Source organism: Parasteatoda tepidariorum, chromosome 12 (genome assembly GCF_982258835.1).
Source record: "Parasteatoda tepidariorum strain Cologne lab strain chromosome 12, Ptep-v5.0, whole genome shotgun sequence".
Classification (NCBI taxonomy): domain Eukaryota; kingdom Metazoa; phylum Arthropoda; class Arachnida; order Araneae; family Theridiidae; genus Parasteatoda; species Parasteatoda tepidariorum.
The window spans coordinates 65,582,226-65,600,825 of NC_141766.1; the positions used below are offsets into that span (position 1 = coordinate 65,582,226).

The 18,600-nt window shown below is 28.5% G+C and overlaps 1 protein-coding gene across 2 annotated transcripts in view; it reads right to left on the bottom strand.

Annotated features, from left to right (window-relative positions):
- Positions 1–818: 818 nt before the first annotated feature.
- LOC107445643 (disintegrin and metalloproteinase domain-containing protein 10) overlaps positions 819–18,600 on the bottom strand; it is a 79,273-nt gene continuing 61,491 nt past the window's right edge. The window contains exons 5-14 of one of the 2 annotated variants that reach the window (XM_043046195.3): positions 16,881–17,146; positions 15,685–15,813; positions 13,851–14,028; positions 10,440–10,599; positions 8,081–8,176; positions 6,249–6,330; positions 6,041–6,168; positions 4,640–4,754; positions 3,189–3,323; positions 819–1,470 (exon numbers count right to left, since the gene is read on the bottom strand). In XM_043046195.3, coding sequence (XP_042902129.2) covers positions 1,198–1,470; positions 3,189–3,323; positions 4,640–4,754; positions 6,041–6,168; positions 6,249–6,330; positions 8,081–8,176; positions 10,440–10,599; positions 13,851–14,028; positions 15,685–15,813; positions 16,881–17,146 — 1,562 coding nt within the window. In that variant the 3' untranslated portion in view covers positions 819–1,197. Of the gene's footprint in view, positions 1,471–3,188; positions 3,333–4,639; positions 4,755–6,040; positions 6,169–6,248; positions 6,331–8,080; positions 8,177–10,439; positions 10,600–13,850; positions 14,029–15,684; positions 15,814–16,880; positions 17,147–18,600 lie in introns of both variants that reach the window. The other variant, XM_043046194.3, reaches the window with a different exon arrangement.

Below are 18,600 nucleotides of genomic sequence, written 5' to 3' on the forward strand. Positions count from 1 at the left end.
AAAATTACATAAAGTGATCAGCATATTTGGCATACCTGGTCAGAAATAAATCTGACTTTTGAAAATGTTAGCTCAAGCTTCAACAATGTTTCAGAATTTTGTTTTACTTGGGTAAGATAACTGCTGTTTGCATAGATCAAAAATTAAACTTAATTAAGTTCAAAAAGAAGGTTTTTGGAGTAATAGCTTATAAGCATTGTGGGTCGGAGCTGACAAGCTTACTCCCACTTCACCTAGATAAAGACAAGAGTCACAACTGAGTTTGCAAACAGTACCTCAAATAACAAGCAGTAGGTTAAGTTAAAGAAGAGCATTCCTATGTAGAATTAAATTATTGCCATATTATAAGTGCAAATAATATATAATGAGGTGAACAAAAAATTTTTTCTGTTGAGATATGATTAAGTAACAGAACTTAACCATTTTCTTTATTTCATGTGTTACTAGGAGCAAAATTGAAAAGATAAATTTGTACCACTCAGTATTTTACAAACTGTACCTAATAAAAGATAACGTCTAAATGATTTTTATACACAATATATAAAACGAAAAAATTTACAGACACAAATCATTGTCTTTAAAACAAAATGTAGTTGTTAACTTTTACGTATACTTAATAATAAAGAAAATATTTTCTTTTATTAATAAGTATACATAAAGATTCTTTAAATTTTTAATTACAATTAATTTATTAACTTTTTGATTTTGATCATTATGTACTTAGTGTTTACTTACTTAATGAAAATGAATGAAATTAATGAAATGATGAAAAATGCATTCATGAAAAATGAAATAAATGAAGAAAAGTATTTTTACAGTTTTTGTATAATGTCATAAATAGGTGGGACTTGCTTAATCCCACAGCTTCTCAAAACGTTGAAGTGCAAATAAAAAATTTTAAACCTAAAAACATTGTTCATCAATTGAACAAAACATGGCTATTTGTAAATGCAGAATAAAATGAAGACTGCTAATAGAATTTTGAATTTAACTTATTTTTAAATTCTCATTAAGAGCTATTCAATAGACAGCATTAGTTACATTTCATTTAAATTTTACAAGTTATAAAATTACAAAATTAATTTTTATCACTTATGTTACATAAAATTTGAGCGAGTTAATCATAAACTGTATTTCTGACCAGGGTGCACATTTGGTACATACATAAATTATGCAAACTAAGTCTTTTACTCATTGTCATACCCAACCATTTCCGGTCATTAGTAAAGGTCGATGCTTTTGAGTGAAAGATGAAACACTAGTCCTGACAAAATTACTTGTTGATTTCTGATGATTGGAGGCATGTGCCAAGGCAATACTGGAACTTGCTGCCAAGGCCTGAGTTCGGGCTTTCACTAAAGGTTGATTACTGCAAGGACGTAAAAGACTTATAGATTTGTTCACTTGGCCATTCTCAGACACTGATTTCACGGGATCACTTTGTTTTCCAAACAGACGAACGATAATAATCTGAAAATTTAACAAAATGACTTGCATTAATATTAATGAACTTTTTTGTATCATTTAATCAGTTCAAAGTATCAAATCAGTTCAATAATTAACAGTTCTAAAAATAAAGATTTCTGAAGATACAGTTCGATTGAGGATTGTTCTAAATAAAATCTAAGAGAAAAAAGAGGAAAAAAGTTGTCATGAGTATTACATAAAAATAAAAATTTCATAAATTTAATATTGAGATAGCAACAGCAAATGTCCATCTAAACAAGAAATGTTTAAATGGAAAGACACGTGTGTTGAACTCTATAAACAATCATCCCCAGTACTATTTTTTTAAATAAGTTTACAACCTTTTAAGAATTGAGAATGTTCACTCTCTAGTAGTGATAGACACAGGAAAAACAAAAAGAGTACAAGCAGAATTTTGATAATTGTAAAAAGGTTTTTACTTGTCTCTTCAAATTAATTACTTTCAATTTTTATCTACTGCAAATTTTGGCAAAACTTTTGGATCAAATATATTCAGAAAAAAATACCATAGCAGATATTTGAAACAGTATTTGAGTACTAGACAAAATATATTTTTTAATTCTTGCAATGCTTGCCCTGCATATTTTGGCAAAGTCTTTGCATCAAATTTATTTCAGGCAAAAAAATTTTTTTCCAGAAAGGAAAAAAATTAATTTCATTTCATTAATACTATTTTTCACTTAAATTTAAAGATAGACATTCATATGTAAATTTTCATTTCTGGTTAGGGGGCTTCAGTTTCCTACCTTAGCTATAAACTTTATGCAACAAAATTGAGAAATTATGGTGTTGTCTATCAAAATAATAAAGGGTAATTGATAGTTTTAATACTATTAAACAGGTTAAAGAAAAATTCCTGCTCTGTTTTCATAATTTTAATATAAACTATGAACGCATCAAAAATTCATTAAATCCCAATTTAAAGCCTTGATACTGTAATAGATATTACAAATAAATTATTTAAATATCATAATTTTTATATTCTCTAGAACTGATTTTCAACACATCAGGAATATTTTGACAATTTGTGACAAAATTAAATGTAACACAATAACTCTAGTGAGAATTTAAAGATTTATATCAAAAACTGTGTCAGAGTTCGACAAATTCACTTTGCATTAATATGTGACATTTGATATTAATTTAATCATTTAAATTTAAGGGATCTTGGAAGCCTTTAGAAAAATAAACTTATCCTAGTCTATTGGATTTTAGAAATAAACTAAAACATGAACTTGTGATCTTTGAAACTAAAACATGAACTCCCTGTGATCTTTGAAAACTAGCATTAAATATGCATATTATTTTAAATCTTTTCTGTAGCTTCAGTAATTACTAAAATTAACATACTTTTAGAATGTTCCTTTCTAAGTATAGTAGATTTTGTTAGTTGCTCTTTGTGTTTTCAATGAAAATAAAATTTTGAATAGGTAATTTATTGATAGTGCCTAAGAACTAAGTGATAGATTAGTTAAAAAAAGTGTTATCAAAGAAAAAAAAAAGAATAAGGCAAAGCCTAGTAAATAAATAGTTTACAATTATGCTTTTACTGCTATAAAAATTTATTTAGTAACAGCGTATAAATTTACAAGAGAAGAATTTTGATTCTTAGTTTACTAAAAACTAGTATTCAAGAGAGATATGTAACCCTCATTTGTAGCTTAGAATTTAAAATCAATATAAAATGGAGAATTACTTACCATAAACATAATAATGAGGATAACCAGTAATAAAACAACCCACCAATGCAGTAAAATCCATCTTTTAACAGATGCCATGCTTTCATTAGACAAAAACAGTTTTCTTAGAGTTGCAAGAGGACCAGATGGATCAACCTGGAAATTCTATACATTATTGTTAACAGTAAAATAAAAGATCTAATGTATAGAGATTATAAGTATTTCCATTTAATTTCAAGTAAACAAATTGTCTTACTCCAGGCTACTAAAAATAATTGTAATATCATGTTTAAGTATTTTTCAATAAAAAATATTTTAATGATAATGGAAATGGTTAATATTAAGCTAGGTAATTTTTTTTACTCTTTAATTTGGTTAACATAAATACACTACCCAACAATAATGGACTAGAAACTTTCAGTTTATGCATTTTTAAAGATCTTAAAAAATATTTAGAGGATTATTTTGTAGCTTTAGAGGTATTTAGTTCATGTAAGTTTTCATACTTCGACTTTACAAATCATGTGTCTTGAATCCAAAAGCAGGAAATAAAAAATGATAGCAGTAAGTCTTCTCCGATAAATTAAAAGATCCGCTTTAATATTTTTAAAAGCTTTCCTACAGAATTTCTAAATTAGTCTAAAAAATACACCTAGTTATTGCCTACAGAAATCATTCACTCCAATATATGAGTTAGATTGTATACTGGCCATAACCTTTGTTTGGTTTTAGTGAAGAAATTTGCTTTCTCTATTCACAGCAAAAAATTGTTCTTCAAAAATAGGCTTACAGGCAAAATCAAGCATGGCAGAACAGCCATGTCATAAGTACTTACAACTACTATCTTAACTTCTCTCATCAGGTTTTTGAAAAATTAAATAAATAATAAAAAACTCCCATGTAAGAAATTTGTTAAAAATAGTGATACTAATGAAACAAAACATCTTATGCTGGTGAACTCATTTCATAGTTCAAGTATGCAATTTAGAAGAAGTTGTGAAAAAAAATTAGAACAAAGAATTTATTTATTAATTTTTAAAAAAATTCATAAATAAAACAAGGCGTCCTCATTCGAAATAAGTTTATATTTTATTTAATGCTACTTTTGGAAAATAAATAAAATATTTTTTCCCAATGTACAATTTTTCTGTATACTATAACATAAACAAAAAAAAAATTTAACTGCCATGAAAAGAAAATTGCAGGTGGAATATGAATTTTAAGAAGTTAACTTTTTCTTGTAAAAAGATCAGACAAAAAATTGCACATCAAACTGTGTGTAAAATAGTAAATAAAACCTTAACCTACTGAAAGTGGGAAAAATCAGCAGTAGATAGAAATGTATTGAAAGTAACTACTAAAACATGCTTACATGACTTAACTTTAAGAAATACTTAAATTCATGGATTTAAATGAATATAAGCCAATTGAAAGTAAACTAAATCTGCTATAAGTAAAAATTTATTTTTTACTTCTCTGCACTTTTGAAAGACATCACAATATCCATTGTAATTATCACAAGGTGTTCCAGGTTTGGCATAAAGATCAGGAACATCATATGGGGCAAAATTCCAATCAAACGAAGATCTAAAAAAGCAAAATATATAATGTTCAATACTTATAACAGCATTTGTCAAAACAAGAATGTATAAAATTTAACCCAAAAATTATGCACAAAAGAAGAATGAAATTTTATAATTAAGCCATAATAACATATAAAGTACAGTGTGAGGTGGGATAAATAAAATTAGAATAAAGAGAAAAAATTGCTTATTGCTTCTATGAAAGTACAAACAATAAAATAAATATGTGAAGCTACATCACTCATAACAAGCTACCAGGTTTTACTTTTTTTTATTATTGCCACGTTTTTATAGACCTTGTATCACACATAAATAAAAATCAGTTATCGTATCATAAATTTATTACGTAAGACTCTATTTTATTTGATCAATTAGTTGATATAAGACTTTTTTTTCCCTCTGAGCTTATCAGTATAAATTGTTTATCTATACTGCTAAAATTCTAGCAACATTTGCAATTTTTTCTTAATTTATGAAAATAATTTTTTCAAATAAAATCATAATAAGAGTATTCTAAGAAAAATTTGATTTAGCAAAATTTCTCTTCCTAGAAAGCTACTAGTTAACTTTCATGTCAATAATTCTAAAACATGAAAATTTTGGAGATATCCTTTGATGCAGATAGTTTTGATATTGATTAAATACAAATCATAAATTTCTGATTAATTTAATGTCTTAAGAAATTGAAAGGGAGCCAGCTTAAACTTTTAGAATTACAATTTCCTATTTATTGTGTACATTAAATTCTTACATGATTTCTTTACTTTCTCTAGAATGCCTCTATGAATTTAAAATTATTGCTACGATAAATGAAATTAAGCTGTCAATAACAAACATATTAGTCATAAATAGGTTCATTGAGTTTTTCAACTCTTAGCGCCTATATTGTTTAAAATTTTATTATCAAAGGTGAAGCTAAGTTTTTTTTTTTTTTTTAAATTATAATATTGTATACAATAAAAAATGGAAGTTTTTGACAAAATATTTACATTTAGATGCATTTACAATTTTCCAAATTGTGAAAGGAAGATAAAAAGTTAGTTTAAGATACATCATATGTAAAACAAAATTTATCAAGCCCATCAGGAACAAAAAATCAGTCTTGAGAGAATGTCAGAAAAAATTGGCAAAGGCTTCTTTTATCTCTATATGTATAATGATACAGAACACACCATTCATTTAACATTTATATGAATTTAAATTTATATTGAAATGATCTTACATAGAAATTTGAAGAAAAACTCAATTTTCCAAAAAAAAAAATTGTTTGAAATCACCCCTTTTGCTTACTTGCAACTATAATCATCTCCTGGTAATTTGCAACATAATTCACATGCTTTGGTTGCAGGATCACGCGGACCTCGGCGACATTGACAGGATTCTAATCCATAAGCAACACATATTGATCCTGTACATTCCTTGAAAATAAAATTAAAACTATTATGCTTAGACAGACATGATTTGTTTAATAAATTTGTTATAAATGATTATCACTTACTCCCATGTAACAAACAAACTCTTCATTGCACACTGTTTTATTAGGTTTGTTTGTAGAAGGAGGACATTGAGGACCTTTGCCAGTAAAAATAATTAAGGAAAGTTAAATGAAATGTTTTCATCGCAATTCAGTGACTATAACAACAAGATAAAACACAAGAATTAAAGCTTTTATTTAAAAATTTTATTCAATAGTTAATAACTGAATTGAATAATCTTTTAACCCAATAGTTAGTGACTGAGGTGATTAAATATTTAATCTGATTATAATTGGGAATAAACGACACAGAAATGGATACAAGTTTTTGTGTTAATTAATGAAAACAAAACAATGAAATTTTACTAAAAGAATTAAAGGGTACGTTGTGCAGCATTTTTAAATAAAGTAAAACGATGTCTAACATTGAGTTCAAATAATGTAATTAACTGCATTAATTGTGTTCTCATTCATTACCCTTTTATTGTAAAACTTAATATAATAACGAAATATATGCCAAAGAGGCCCAGGCTTAGGGCCCCCTAAATGTTACAAATTATTCCTTTTTGTGTTTTTCTTTAAGAATTGTCTATTAGAGTTATGAGTTTGCAGAAATTGCGACAAATATGAGCTCAAGCTTACTAATATATCGTAATTTACTTGTATTATAACTAATTTAGAAACACTTTATAATTAAACATGTAAATTTAGTTTAAAGTAATAACCAGGGAACTCTTGACAGCACTGTGCCTAGGGCCACCATATTTCTAGACCAAGCCCGATATATATATATAACTACAATATTAAAGAAAAAATAAATACATATGCATATTTGATCAAAAAAAATGTAGAATATATTACCAGAATGTTTTGTAATTAAGGCAACTACTTATGTATCTTTGAAATGCATGTTAAAAATAAAGTAAAGACGTAGACACTTTTCAAATTGATATTTAAGCAAGGTGAAAATAAAAACATTGTCAAACTCTGATGAATCACTAATATAGAAGATAAGATTAAAAATGTCAAAATTGATAGATTTCTCGGTAAAATCGAAGGTATTAGTAGATACATCAAATTAATTAAAACCTGTTTGAATTCATTAAGCAATCAACCACGTTTTGATGTATTTAATCTCATCTGCCCTATTAATACTTCAAGAGGTTAGGTTCTTAATTATGAAATAAAATCTTAATTATAAATTTATGATCCACTCTCCAGTTTTCTTTTTGTTTCTCGCATAAAGATAAATTTATGAACCCTAAGAAAAATACATAGTATTTGGTTTCATTTTTAACAATTATTCTAAAAATATATATTAATGGTGGTGACTAAGAAATATCTACAACATTTTGATTTTTTTTAAACACTTGACCCTCCGCGGTCGGCTCAGTTTTTATACTTTCCGGTACTGAAATACGGGGTGATTTTTAAGTTACTTTTAGTTTAGTATTTTTCATTTTAAGTAATTTTTCTATATAATTTGCGAAATTCCCGAACCCTCTAGTGCCACCTAGTAGCGAAAATAAGCTTCAGATGATGGTTTTGGATGATGGTCGTACATGGGGAAATGACGGGATCCGTATTGAAATCAGGGGGAAAATTTCTTCGCTCGCGATTTTAACGTGACCCGTAGTGGGGGACAAAACAGATATCCCGCTCAAGTCGCGGGAGCCGTACGCGGAGGGTTAAAATGAGAAATTTTCTCCTTTGTCTATTAAAGTATTTTGAATAAAAATCTCAAGAAAAGGCATGAGCATCCAATTGGAGATATTTATTTACACTATCTAGAGCATTTAATAAAAAGGTTTGTAAAAACTCCCTCAATTTAAACAAAATATTCTTTAAAAGGATATTCGCAATAACTAGGACTTCTACAGCCATTATCTCCTCTGCATTCTTCTCCTATTTTTAAACTACAATCATGAGAACAACATGGTCCCTGGCTGGGGCTAAAATAGAAAACAAATTTTAATAAAATATTAACTAGTAATAATTAATGCAATACACTCTTGAACAACTAGTTCATCAAGAAATGTCATATCATACATAAAAAAAAAGAATCCTGCTCTATCAAATTTATACCAATTTTGGTGAAAAACCTAAAAAAAAATTTTCATCAGTGTTCTTCAAAGGGAAATTATAATTTAATTTAATATAAAAAGCAGAAAAATAAAATAGAAAAAATAATAAGTTCAATTTTTACAATGAGAATAAAAGATTGGAAACATTTAGCAAAATAACACGATTTGTAATAGCTGTTCAAAATATTCAGTTTGTAGAGCTTAAAAGTATTCTATAGTAGATTGCAAGGATAGAACAACAATTTAACTATTCAAATCTTTAAATAAGGTTGTTTTAGATGCAAAACGAATTTTACTTAACAGCTTCCTGATTTTCCCGCATATTTTAAAGTTGATTTTCTCAACTGCATCGAGCTGACATTTACAGGCTTATATCAGCATGTGCTTTAATTGTGCCAAATGTTTAAATACCAAATCAACTACACATGCAGAGTCGTTTATAAGGAAAAGCCCAGTTGGCCCAAACCCAGGGCTCTGAGTTCTGATGGGGCCCCCAAGAGTCAAAAATCAAAAGTCATTAATGACAGTTTCCCAATGACAAAGGCATAAATATAAGTGATTGTCAAGGACAAACGTATGATAGCGTACCAAATATGGCAGGTAACTATTCAGGTTTACAAGCAAGGTTAAAAGAAAAATATCAAACTGCCTTTTTTGTATCATGCCTACCTAGCACATAGCTTAAATTTAATTGGTGAGCTAGCTGTGGGACACGTGTTAGAGGATTATATCCAATTTTTACAGAAACGTAACCCTTTTTAGCCAGTTCTACCATCCATTGGTAAAACACCTTAAGAGGATGCTAGTCGTAATACGTCCATCGGATACAAGGAGGTCTGATCATTCAGGAGCAGTAACGGCACTGCAAAAAAAATTACGGTAAAATTATGGCCCTTCTTCAGACTTTGGAAAAGAACAAAAAAGTGTTTCTCGAAACTAGACTGGATACCTTCTAAAGAAATTGAAAAATATTGTGTTGACAAAATTTTGGGGTGACATGTTATCAAGAAAAAATCAGACTTCAATAAGCATACAGAAGAAGTGGCTTCCTTGATGGGAATTCCTCCATGGAGGATCAGAAGAAGGGGCTTGATGATGGTCTGAAATTGATTGAATCCTTGATTGCTTTTGTGAGAGAACAGAGGAAAGTTCTTTACTTATGAAACGATTTCAAAGGAAAATTTACCTAATTTTAGATATATAGATGAGAAGTCGCATAGATCTTCGACATTTTATGATGAAGATGCAGAATATGTTACATTACAAAGTAGAGAAGATTTTAGTTGAGGTTTATGTCTCAGAAATTGACACATGGATTAGTCAATTCAAATCTCGCTCAATGGCGCATAAAACCAATAAATGATTTGTGCAGTTTTTTGTCAAATTTAATTTTTAAAGTCCAAGGAATTAATGCTTTACAGTGATGATTTTTGAAGATTCTATACCAATGATATGGATGAAAAAAAATTAGTGCTAGAATTAGAACATTTCAAGCATTATTTGACCAAAGAGAATAAGTTACACCAATTAGGCATAGATGATATGTATTAAATAGTGAAAAACAACAATCTCAAAGATACATTTCCAAACATTGACATTTCATTTTGATTTTTTTGTTACTAATGATAACTAATTGTAGTAGCAAACATTCACTCACCACACTAAAATTAATCAAAAAATGAACTAAGACATAGTATGGCTCAAGAAAGAATGTGAGTCATTTGCCAAGCATGAGCATTGAATATGATGTCTTGCAGGAAATTGATTTTAATGATGTGACTGAAAACTTCACCCTTCAAAAAATATTAAAAGTATTGATACCTTAAACTTTCTATAGAAATAATTTATTAAAGCTTTTAAAATAATGCATTTGTTTTTCATTCTTATAATAAAATACTTTTTAAAAATTATTCAAATTAAAAAAATGTTTCCTCTAAAATTACTCATAAAGGGTCCATGAAAACGTAAAAACGGCTCTCTACACACGTTTTGCAATAAAAGGTATTTGTGCAGAACTATATGCTAATTGTAAAAGCAATATATGATGTATTAAACACAACTGATACAATCAAGTTATATACAACCTTTACTTTATTTCATCATAAAAATACTATGTAAATCAAAGTTTTACCTGCAAATAACATTAGGTCTAAGCATACAAGGAGGCTCATCTCTAGGAGGATTAGTCCTCATAGGAAAACAACAACTTTCCTCACAATCTTCTTCCCATCCGCAATCACACTGCTCACTTTTTTCAACAACACCATTTCCACATATGGAATCTTGAATTTCTACAGAATAATCACAAATATTTTTACAATTAAGCTGTTAACATTCAAGGATACAAATCAAATTTACTATCATTTGTGTACAAAACATATGCACAAGAACAATATTAACTGTCTCACACAAAATCTTGACTTTCTACAAAATAATTACAAATATTTTTATAGTCAAAATTTTAACTTCTAGGAAAGCTGAGCAAATATGCTATTAACTATGTACAAAATGTATGCTCTGCCACATAATTAAGTTTAAAAATGCAAGAAGGTGTTTACAGTGATTTCAATAGCATTCTTTAGATGATCAGGAAGAATATTAAGGAAATTATCCAACTGAGAGGAAGGAAATTTCGTCAGTTCAAATTAAAAAAAAAAAATCTCAAACTAGTGCTGTCATTCAATCAGTGCTGGCGGAAGACATTTTCGTACACCGGGTGACGCTGAAAACAGCGCCCTTAACTTAATTGTGGGAAAAGAAGATGAATTAATAAGAACTTTAGAAGATGAATTAATAAGAGAAAAAATAAGAGCTTTTTTCTTTGAATTACCTAGCTGGTGTAGTCACAACGCTGTAGAAAATTGCTTTTTATATTTTAAATTACATTATTTCTACCAGAAAATTACAAAATATAGATAAACCCTAAATGTTGGTTTGCATATACATGCATATGGATAAACATATGAGCAAAATAAATAATGTCTTCAAGGTTAATAACACAAACTTGTCAAAATCAAACTCTGCACTTATTTACAATTATTAATTATAAAGCCAATGAATTCCAAACTGAAGGGTATTTTTTCCACAACAAAACGAAGTTAAATGATGATAAATTTTGCTTAGTTAAAAGAATAAACAGATTTAAAATAGTAAACAATAAATTTTAAAGCAAAAAATTTAGCTCAATGTTTATTTCATAACTTCAAATTATTTCTGCACCAATTAATTAGCATATTTGAGGTTACCCTCTTGAACCAATAAGGTTTGAGTTCTGGAACGTGAAGATTCGATCATTGGATCAAAAGTTATTCAGAATGATCTGTATATGATTTTGCACGCTGTACGTATTTAAATGATATTTCAATCGTATTTTACTTTTAATATATTGCACTTATGTAGAAGATTATTTTATGAAAAAAAATATTGTTGTCGCCGACTGGCATAACACAATTTGTAGGTTTACAAACATCTTTATAAATTAATAAACTCATTCACTTGTCCATATAGAAATTCACTGCCGTTAATATGCCTATTAACTGATCTTAAAGCATTGATAATCTTCCCCCTGAACCCTTGCTTTTTAATTAAGAGAAGAGATCATAAAAGAAATTGTGGAACTCATATGTTAAAAAAGTGGCTTTTCTGTTGCACATTTTTCTTTCTATCTTTAGTAAAACTTTTACGTAAAGAACTATAATTATAAAGAAAGTTAACCAAAGAATTTATAGTTAAAAAAATTCTATTCCCTAACTATATTTTTCAATACAAATAATATTTTTAAAAAAATTCATAATTTAGAAAACATTAAATCTGAGTTTCGCTCCATGCCCCTCTAACCTGGTGCTCCAGGCAGTCGGTTTTGCATTCAATATGGTTTTAGACATTGCTTCATCTTACACTGACTTCATCTCATATTATTCTGCCTTCAGCTCTATTTTAATTTTGCAATGTCTAAATTTTTATCAATTAATGTGCTAAGAATTATATTCTGCATCATACTTATTTGATTTTAATTTTAAGTTGTTTTTGACATTAAATAAGCTTAAAATTGTGGATTTTTTTACTCCACCATACTAAAGTGGTTTCTTACAGAGTACTTTTCATTTGTGTTTGTTCAAATTCTTTAACATTTAATATGTATTTAATATTAACTGTTGCATTCTATTTTGAGTGGTAACAGTTTTAATAACTCATTTTATTTAGAAAGAAAATAATCTATTCCATTAGAATCACTTTTAGATAATGAATACGCAAAGCTATGGAGTTAAAAACTTGAGCTAACTTATAAATATGTATATAAATTTAAAAAATTTTAAATTTTAGCCTTCCTTATTCCCAAAGAGAGCTAAGTCATAACATATTACAGATTGCTTTAAGTTCTCATGACTGTAATTGACATTATTTCCAGAATCTATTTTTCAGTTTTCAAACAACTCTATTAAGAACTGACATAAAAATTCAATACCATTGCAGTCAGAACAAGTACAGTTAAAAAAATTAATTTATAAGAATCTTTTCACTGCCGTGCTATCGTGGCCCAAAAAGTTGTATGGTTCCTTTTAGTTTTCTTGCACCTAAAAAAACGTTTTCCTGAAGTTATTCAATGAGAAAGTAAGCGTATAACAAGAGGCATAGTTTTAATGTATGATCGAGGGGAGTTATTGGTTCAATCTTCTGTTGTAGTCGTCGGCTATTAAGACAGATGGGGTGAGATTGCTTTTGTTCTCATTTGGCGCCATCTATGGCCAAGAATTCAACTTCTGCCACACCCATACGTCAAACCCGTTTATAGGGCGGACCCATTCATTCATCCACAGATAGTAATTTTAACCTGAACCAGAGAATGATCAATCTCCAATTCAATACCCCTAGAGGTATTATTTGTTAGAGGAACATGGTGGACATTGTGACCCAACAGATTTAACGTGCACCAGTCACTATTAATGCAGAGAGTTTACGGCTGGCTGAAGCCGAACTCCCGATCTCATTAACGTGAGCCCCCAGTACCCTGCCAACCAGGCTAACCGGGCTCTATCTGCTTCTAATATATATATTCTAATATATATATTCTAAACGTTTAAATAACAAAAAAATTAATAATGAAAACTTTTTTATGTCTGCATCCTACTTACAAGAAAATAGTCCATTAATCAAGTAATATATATGATTTTGGAAGGGGTCTTGTCCCACAAACCCTCTCAAAACTATGCCACTGTGTATAGCTGGAAAATTTTTGTGCAGTTTTTCCCCAAGAGCTAAACACTTGAAGGGCTCATAGAAGAATATAGTGGAGGAACATTTTAAATGACATTCTAAAGAAGTTATGGAAATTGGTTTTATGTGTAGAAATATGATGTTTGTTAATAAATAAAAAGCTGCCCTTTTAAAGACTAGATCATATAAATTAATATTCTATACCTAAACTGACTAAAATTGTTTTTAAACTTGGAACTTATTGAGTTTTCTAAATGTCACTAATTAGATTCCTCCAATAAGTTACTCAATTTCAATTATGAGTAAATAAATGTCAATTGAAATATACCTGTGAAACAACCCTTTAGACTTCTGGCTTTTGTGTTAAGTACAGCATTGATGCTACGGACACTACAAGGTGAAAATTTGTTATTGTTTCTTTTGTCACCAGATGTTGCACGGGCAAACATGATGTAATTTCCATTATCACCTCCTGGAGTGCATACAACATCATCTTCAGGATCATGCTAATTAAAGTAGAAAACAAGAACTTGTTTAAACACTTTAGAATTCCCATTTTAAAAAAGAAATGGGTTAATGTTTGATTAAGAACACTCATTTTTCTATTTAAGCGTTAAGAAAATTGTTGATGGGGTTAAACTTTTGATGTATGTCTGCCAAATTTTTAATTTATGAAATGTACCTTTTGCAGTGCTAAAGGCGGAAACAAATCAGCTCCAAAAACTGATATTTGAAAGAAAAAAAATTATCAACATTTGACAAAGCATTCATGAGAAAGTCATATTTAAAAACCTGTATCCAGATTGATTATAAAAGGAACTGAAAGATTTTGAAAGGCTATTATTAGAAACACAATAACAATTAATCAAGTTTGCCAAATTGTGATGTTTTAATTCTGCCTTCCTTAATAGTGATTTATCAGATTAAGAAAATTCTTTTTGCTTTGTCCTTATTAAATTTGTCATCCTTAATCTGTAAAGTGTATACTTTTAAAAATTTATTTTTCTTACATTAGAAATATAAAATGCATAGTAATTGCATAAAACAACAGATACACATTTTTGAGCAAAATGCATAGTCCCCAAAGTGATGTGAAGGGAAAAATGTGTGGGAGAGATGTTCATTGACTGCTGGCATTACTCGAACCAAAGATCTTCGAGCTGTAGAAAGATACTGTAACCACTGTAGTAGTTCAACCCAGTACAGGAAGAGTTAGAAAACTTCATATATTCCATTTGCTTAAATGTTAGGATATAGCAAACTAAGAGAAAAGGGAAATTAAAATTATCACTCTAGACTAAGCTACTATGAGCATATTTTCAGATTGCAATTCTTTGTATCCTTGAAATAGGGAAATAATATGTCATTGCGGCAGCCACTATATAAAGATTCCTAACTACCTTCAATAGTAATTAGAGCATCATGGTATGAACTGGGAGGTCTTTGGTTTGAATCCTACAAACAGCTAATACACTTTCACACATATCTCCCTCCTCATGCTTTTTGCTAAAAAGTGAGTATATGCTGTTTTAATTTTTGAATACATGGGGTTTCTGAATTCGACTATTATTTGTTTTTGAACTTTTTTGACATATTTTGGCTCAATCTTCAGAAACCCTTTTTTACAGTGCACAGTTAAATTCTTTTCATACACACAGTTATTTTGAACTTCATGGCGAAATTTATTTTAAATCTTTCATCATGACAAAAATCTTGTATAATACAGGATGTTGTCACAATAAAATATTATAAAAGTTTTTTTCTCAAATGAATCGTTGAATTATAATTTTAAGAAATAAGATGCTAAGTCAATAAATCATAAATAACTTTTGGAATCAAAGACGGACAAAAATTTAAATGAGAAAACAAATAATAATATTAAGTAGAAGCAAATAGTGTAAAATTTTATATTAAAAGATGTGTCAAAATGTTACAATAAAAGATGTGTCAACATTTTTTAAAAGAAATTTGTTTTTCTTTAGACATTTTTCCTATATTTCTATATAACAGAAGAACTCTTTCAACACATATGTTTTTTTATGTTAAAATAGGGAATAATACATTTGTATAAATTATTGCATAGCAATGTATGCTATGCACATATTTTATGCTATTTATTTGAAAACTCTGTAAAAATATTAGTAGTGTAATTTATTACCTACCGGTGATCCAAAATTATGTCCAATTTCATGAGCTAGAGTGACATGAGAAACAATAGGAGGAACATATTTTCCATAATTTAAGAGCGTTACTATGCCAGTATTCAAGCTTTTTAAACTGCCCCTGTAGTGCTAAAAAGATATAAAAAATTTAAACATAGAGTATACAAATAAAGTAAATTTTAAATCATTGTTATGTATATTTAACAAATTAGTATTTTTAAAATAATCTCTCAGACTACAACTAAAATTATTTTGGTATCATTGTAAATAATTTTGCTATGAAAAATTATGTTAAACAAATTAGCTATCTTTTTCAATGAGTTTTTTTGTTTGCTTTCTTCTTCTGTGATATAACATATTGTTTCTGTTTAAAATTAGTATTTGGAGAAATGTCCCTCATGTTTTAATTGGAAACAATAAATAAACATTTATCACAGTGAAATAGCTCAGAATTATTTTTAAAAAAATTCCAAATCTACACATTTTACTCTATAATCAACACACTACGTTTTTAGAGACTGTCAAAAATAAAATGAACAAAAATGGTAGAAGATCGCAAATTGATGTATAAATGAGAAGAGAAAAAGGGAAATTTTTTAAAACTTGAGGAATGTTTGACGAGCAAGAGCGAGATTAAAACCCAAAAAACCTGTTTGATAGCTGTAAAAAACGATGTGTAGACATGAAAGACTAGAAGCACCAACAGGTTTTATGGTTTCAATTCTGCATCCTCATTAGTGATTTTTCAGATTATGATTTTTTTTCCTCACTTAAATATTTAACTAGAGCAGTTATCGCTAAAATATAAGATTCTTAAACTTCATTTGTAACTAATTTTCTAAAAATAAATATTAAGTGCAATGATTTTGAAACATCCTGCAGACATGTAATACTGAAATTTGATGACAAATTGTTGCCTAAATTTATCTGTTTGAGAATGGATTGCTTATATAACTATCTAACTTAGAAAAACAGCATATAGAAGTACCATATTTATACAAAACAAATTGTAATAACATTAAGGAAAGGTATCAATTGTAATTTTGGGTAATCCATTTTTAGGCAATAGATTATTTTCAAAAGAAATAAAAAAATTTGCAATAAGAAGAGCTGGTTTATCCTAGATAAAATGTTCCTGTAGTTGAGAAACTTTATTAAAAATTTAAAGCATTCTATTGAAACAATTATTAACATACCCCATTTTTTTCACAAACACCACCAGCATTTTTCAGATCTCCAGTCCAAGCTAAGCCTAATGTTCCGCCCTCAAAATCACGATAAGTAAACATATAAGCTAAACAGAAGGCATCATAATCTTCTTCAGAAAATAACTCCAAAAATTTTTCAACTCCATAATTTCCTGGAAATCTGTACACAGGATCTTTTAAAGCATCAGATGTGTGCACTTTGATTCGCTTAATCAAAAATGATATATTGTCTGGACGTCCGTCTTGATCAAAATCTGAAGGGAAAACAAATTAGCTCAGTAATCTTTTGTGACAAACAAATGTTAATAAGTTCTTTTTTGAGAGTATAATAAGATAAATGAAAAGTATTTATTTTAATATGTGTAAAATAAATAAGTTAAAAAAATATGAGAATTTTATTTTAAAGCTGTCATTTCCTATCAGGTGTCCTATAAAATTCAATAATTTAAAAAATTAGTTAAAAAAAAGTAGAAATTTATGGTTTGTGTTATTCTGTTCAGGAAACTAGAGATTTTTATTAACATATTTAAAAATTAATAACAAAGTTGTCTACAGATGGTGTTGGTGACCAGGCAAACTTTCTATGCAATATTTAAAAAAGCCAAGCATTCATAGTAACAATGTAGCAAAGTTCAAGAACTAAATTACAGATGTCTGTGTAAACATTTCAGTTGGAATGGTCTAACATGTAGCAGAAACATTGTTTTATAGGTCCAGTCACCAGCGGCATTTGTTGATGAAATTAGTAACTAATTTTGAAACATCACGATAATAAACAATTAGTTAGAGTGAACCAGGTTTTAAGATCCATACAAAATCAAATTGAAGACTCACTCGTAACCATCGCTGCAGTACAAGAGAATAAGCAATCCGTAGACTCATTGCTACAAGGCTCAAGGTCATGCACGAATATAAGCACCGCAATCGAGCCAATAGGCAAAGAAGGCTTGAAGATCTCATGAGAATAAATGAACTAGTTTCCTAAGAAGAATGCAGTAAGCTGGGAAGTTTTATCTTTCAGTTCTTCTTTAATTGACATTTAAAATCCTTGGTGTTTTTGAAGAACCAGGAATTTTTCATTTGCAACTTAGTCTCATAGTTTTTTACAAGAGTGGAGACATAGCTTATTACCAAAATTTAGATTTACAACAATATTTACAGTACTTTTTTTAAATAATTTATTAGTTTTTCAGAACAGAATATCAAATAAAAAAAAAAAGTAAAACATGTTAAAAAAATACTGTTAAATGAGAGAGGAATAATTTACAGGCAAACAATTCATTTTTTAAAATTTTACAACAATTTGAATTAGAAAATTAAAATTGCAAATTCGAATTCCTGATTGCCATTTTGTAAGGATCAGATAATTCGGACCCGATTAATAATATATCTATATATGTATACATATATATATATATATATATATATATATATATATATATATATATATATATATATATATATATATATATATACAGGAGGGGTAAAAAGCTCCCCTCATACAATGCTTCCACCGTCACTGTTAATACCCTCTCTACCAATTTGATGTTCTGTTTTTTCATGTCATAATAACCTGATTCATCTCTTGCTCTTTATCCATGCATTATGAGGTGAAAATTACTTGTTTAGATGTTTACAATCAGCCCTTAAATATTTGATCGTGGGTTTCAAAACACCCCGTATGTATCTTCCTAATTGTATTAATAGA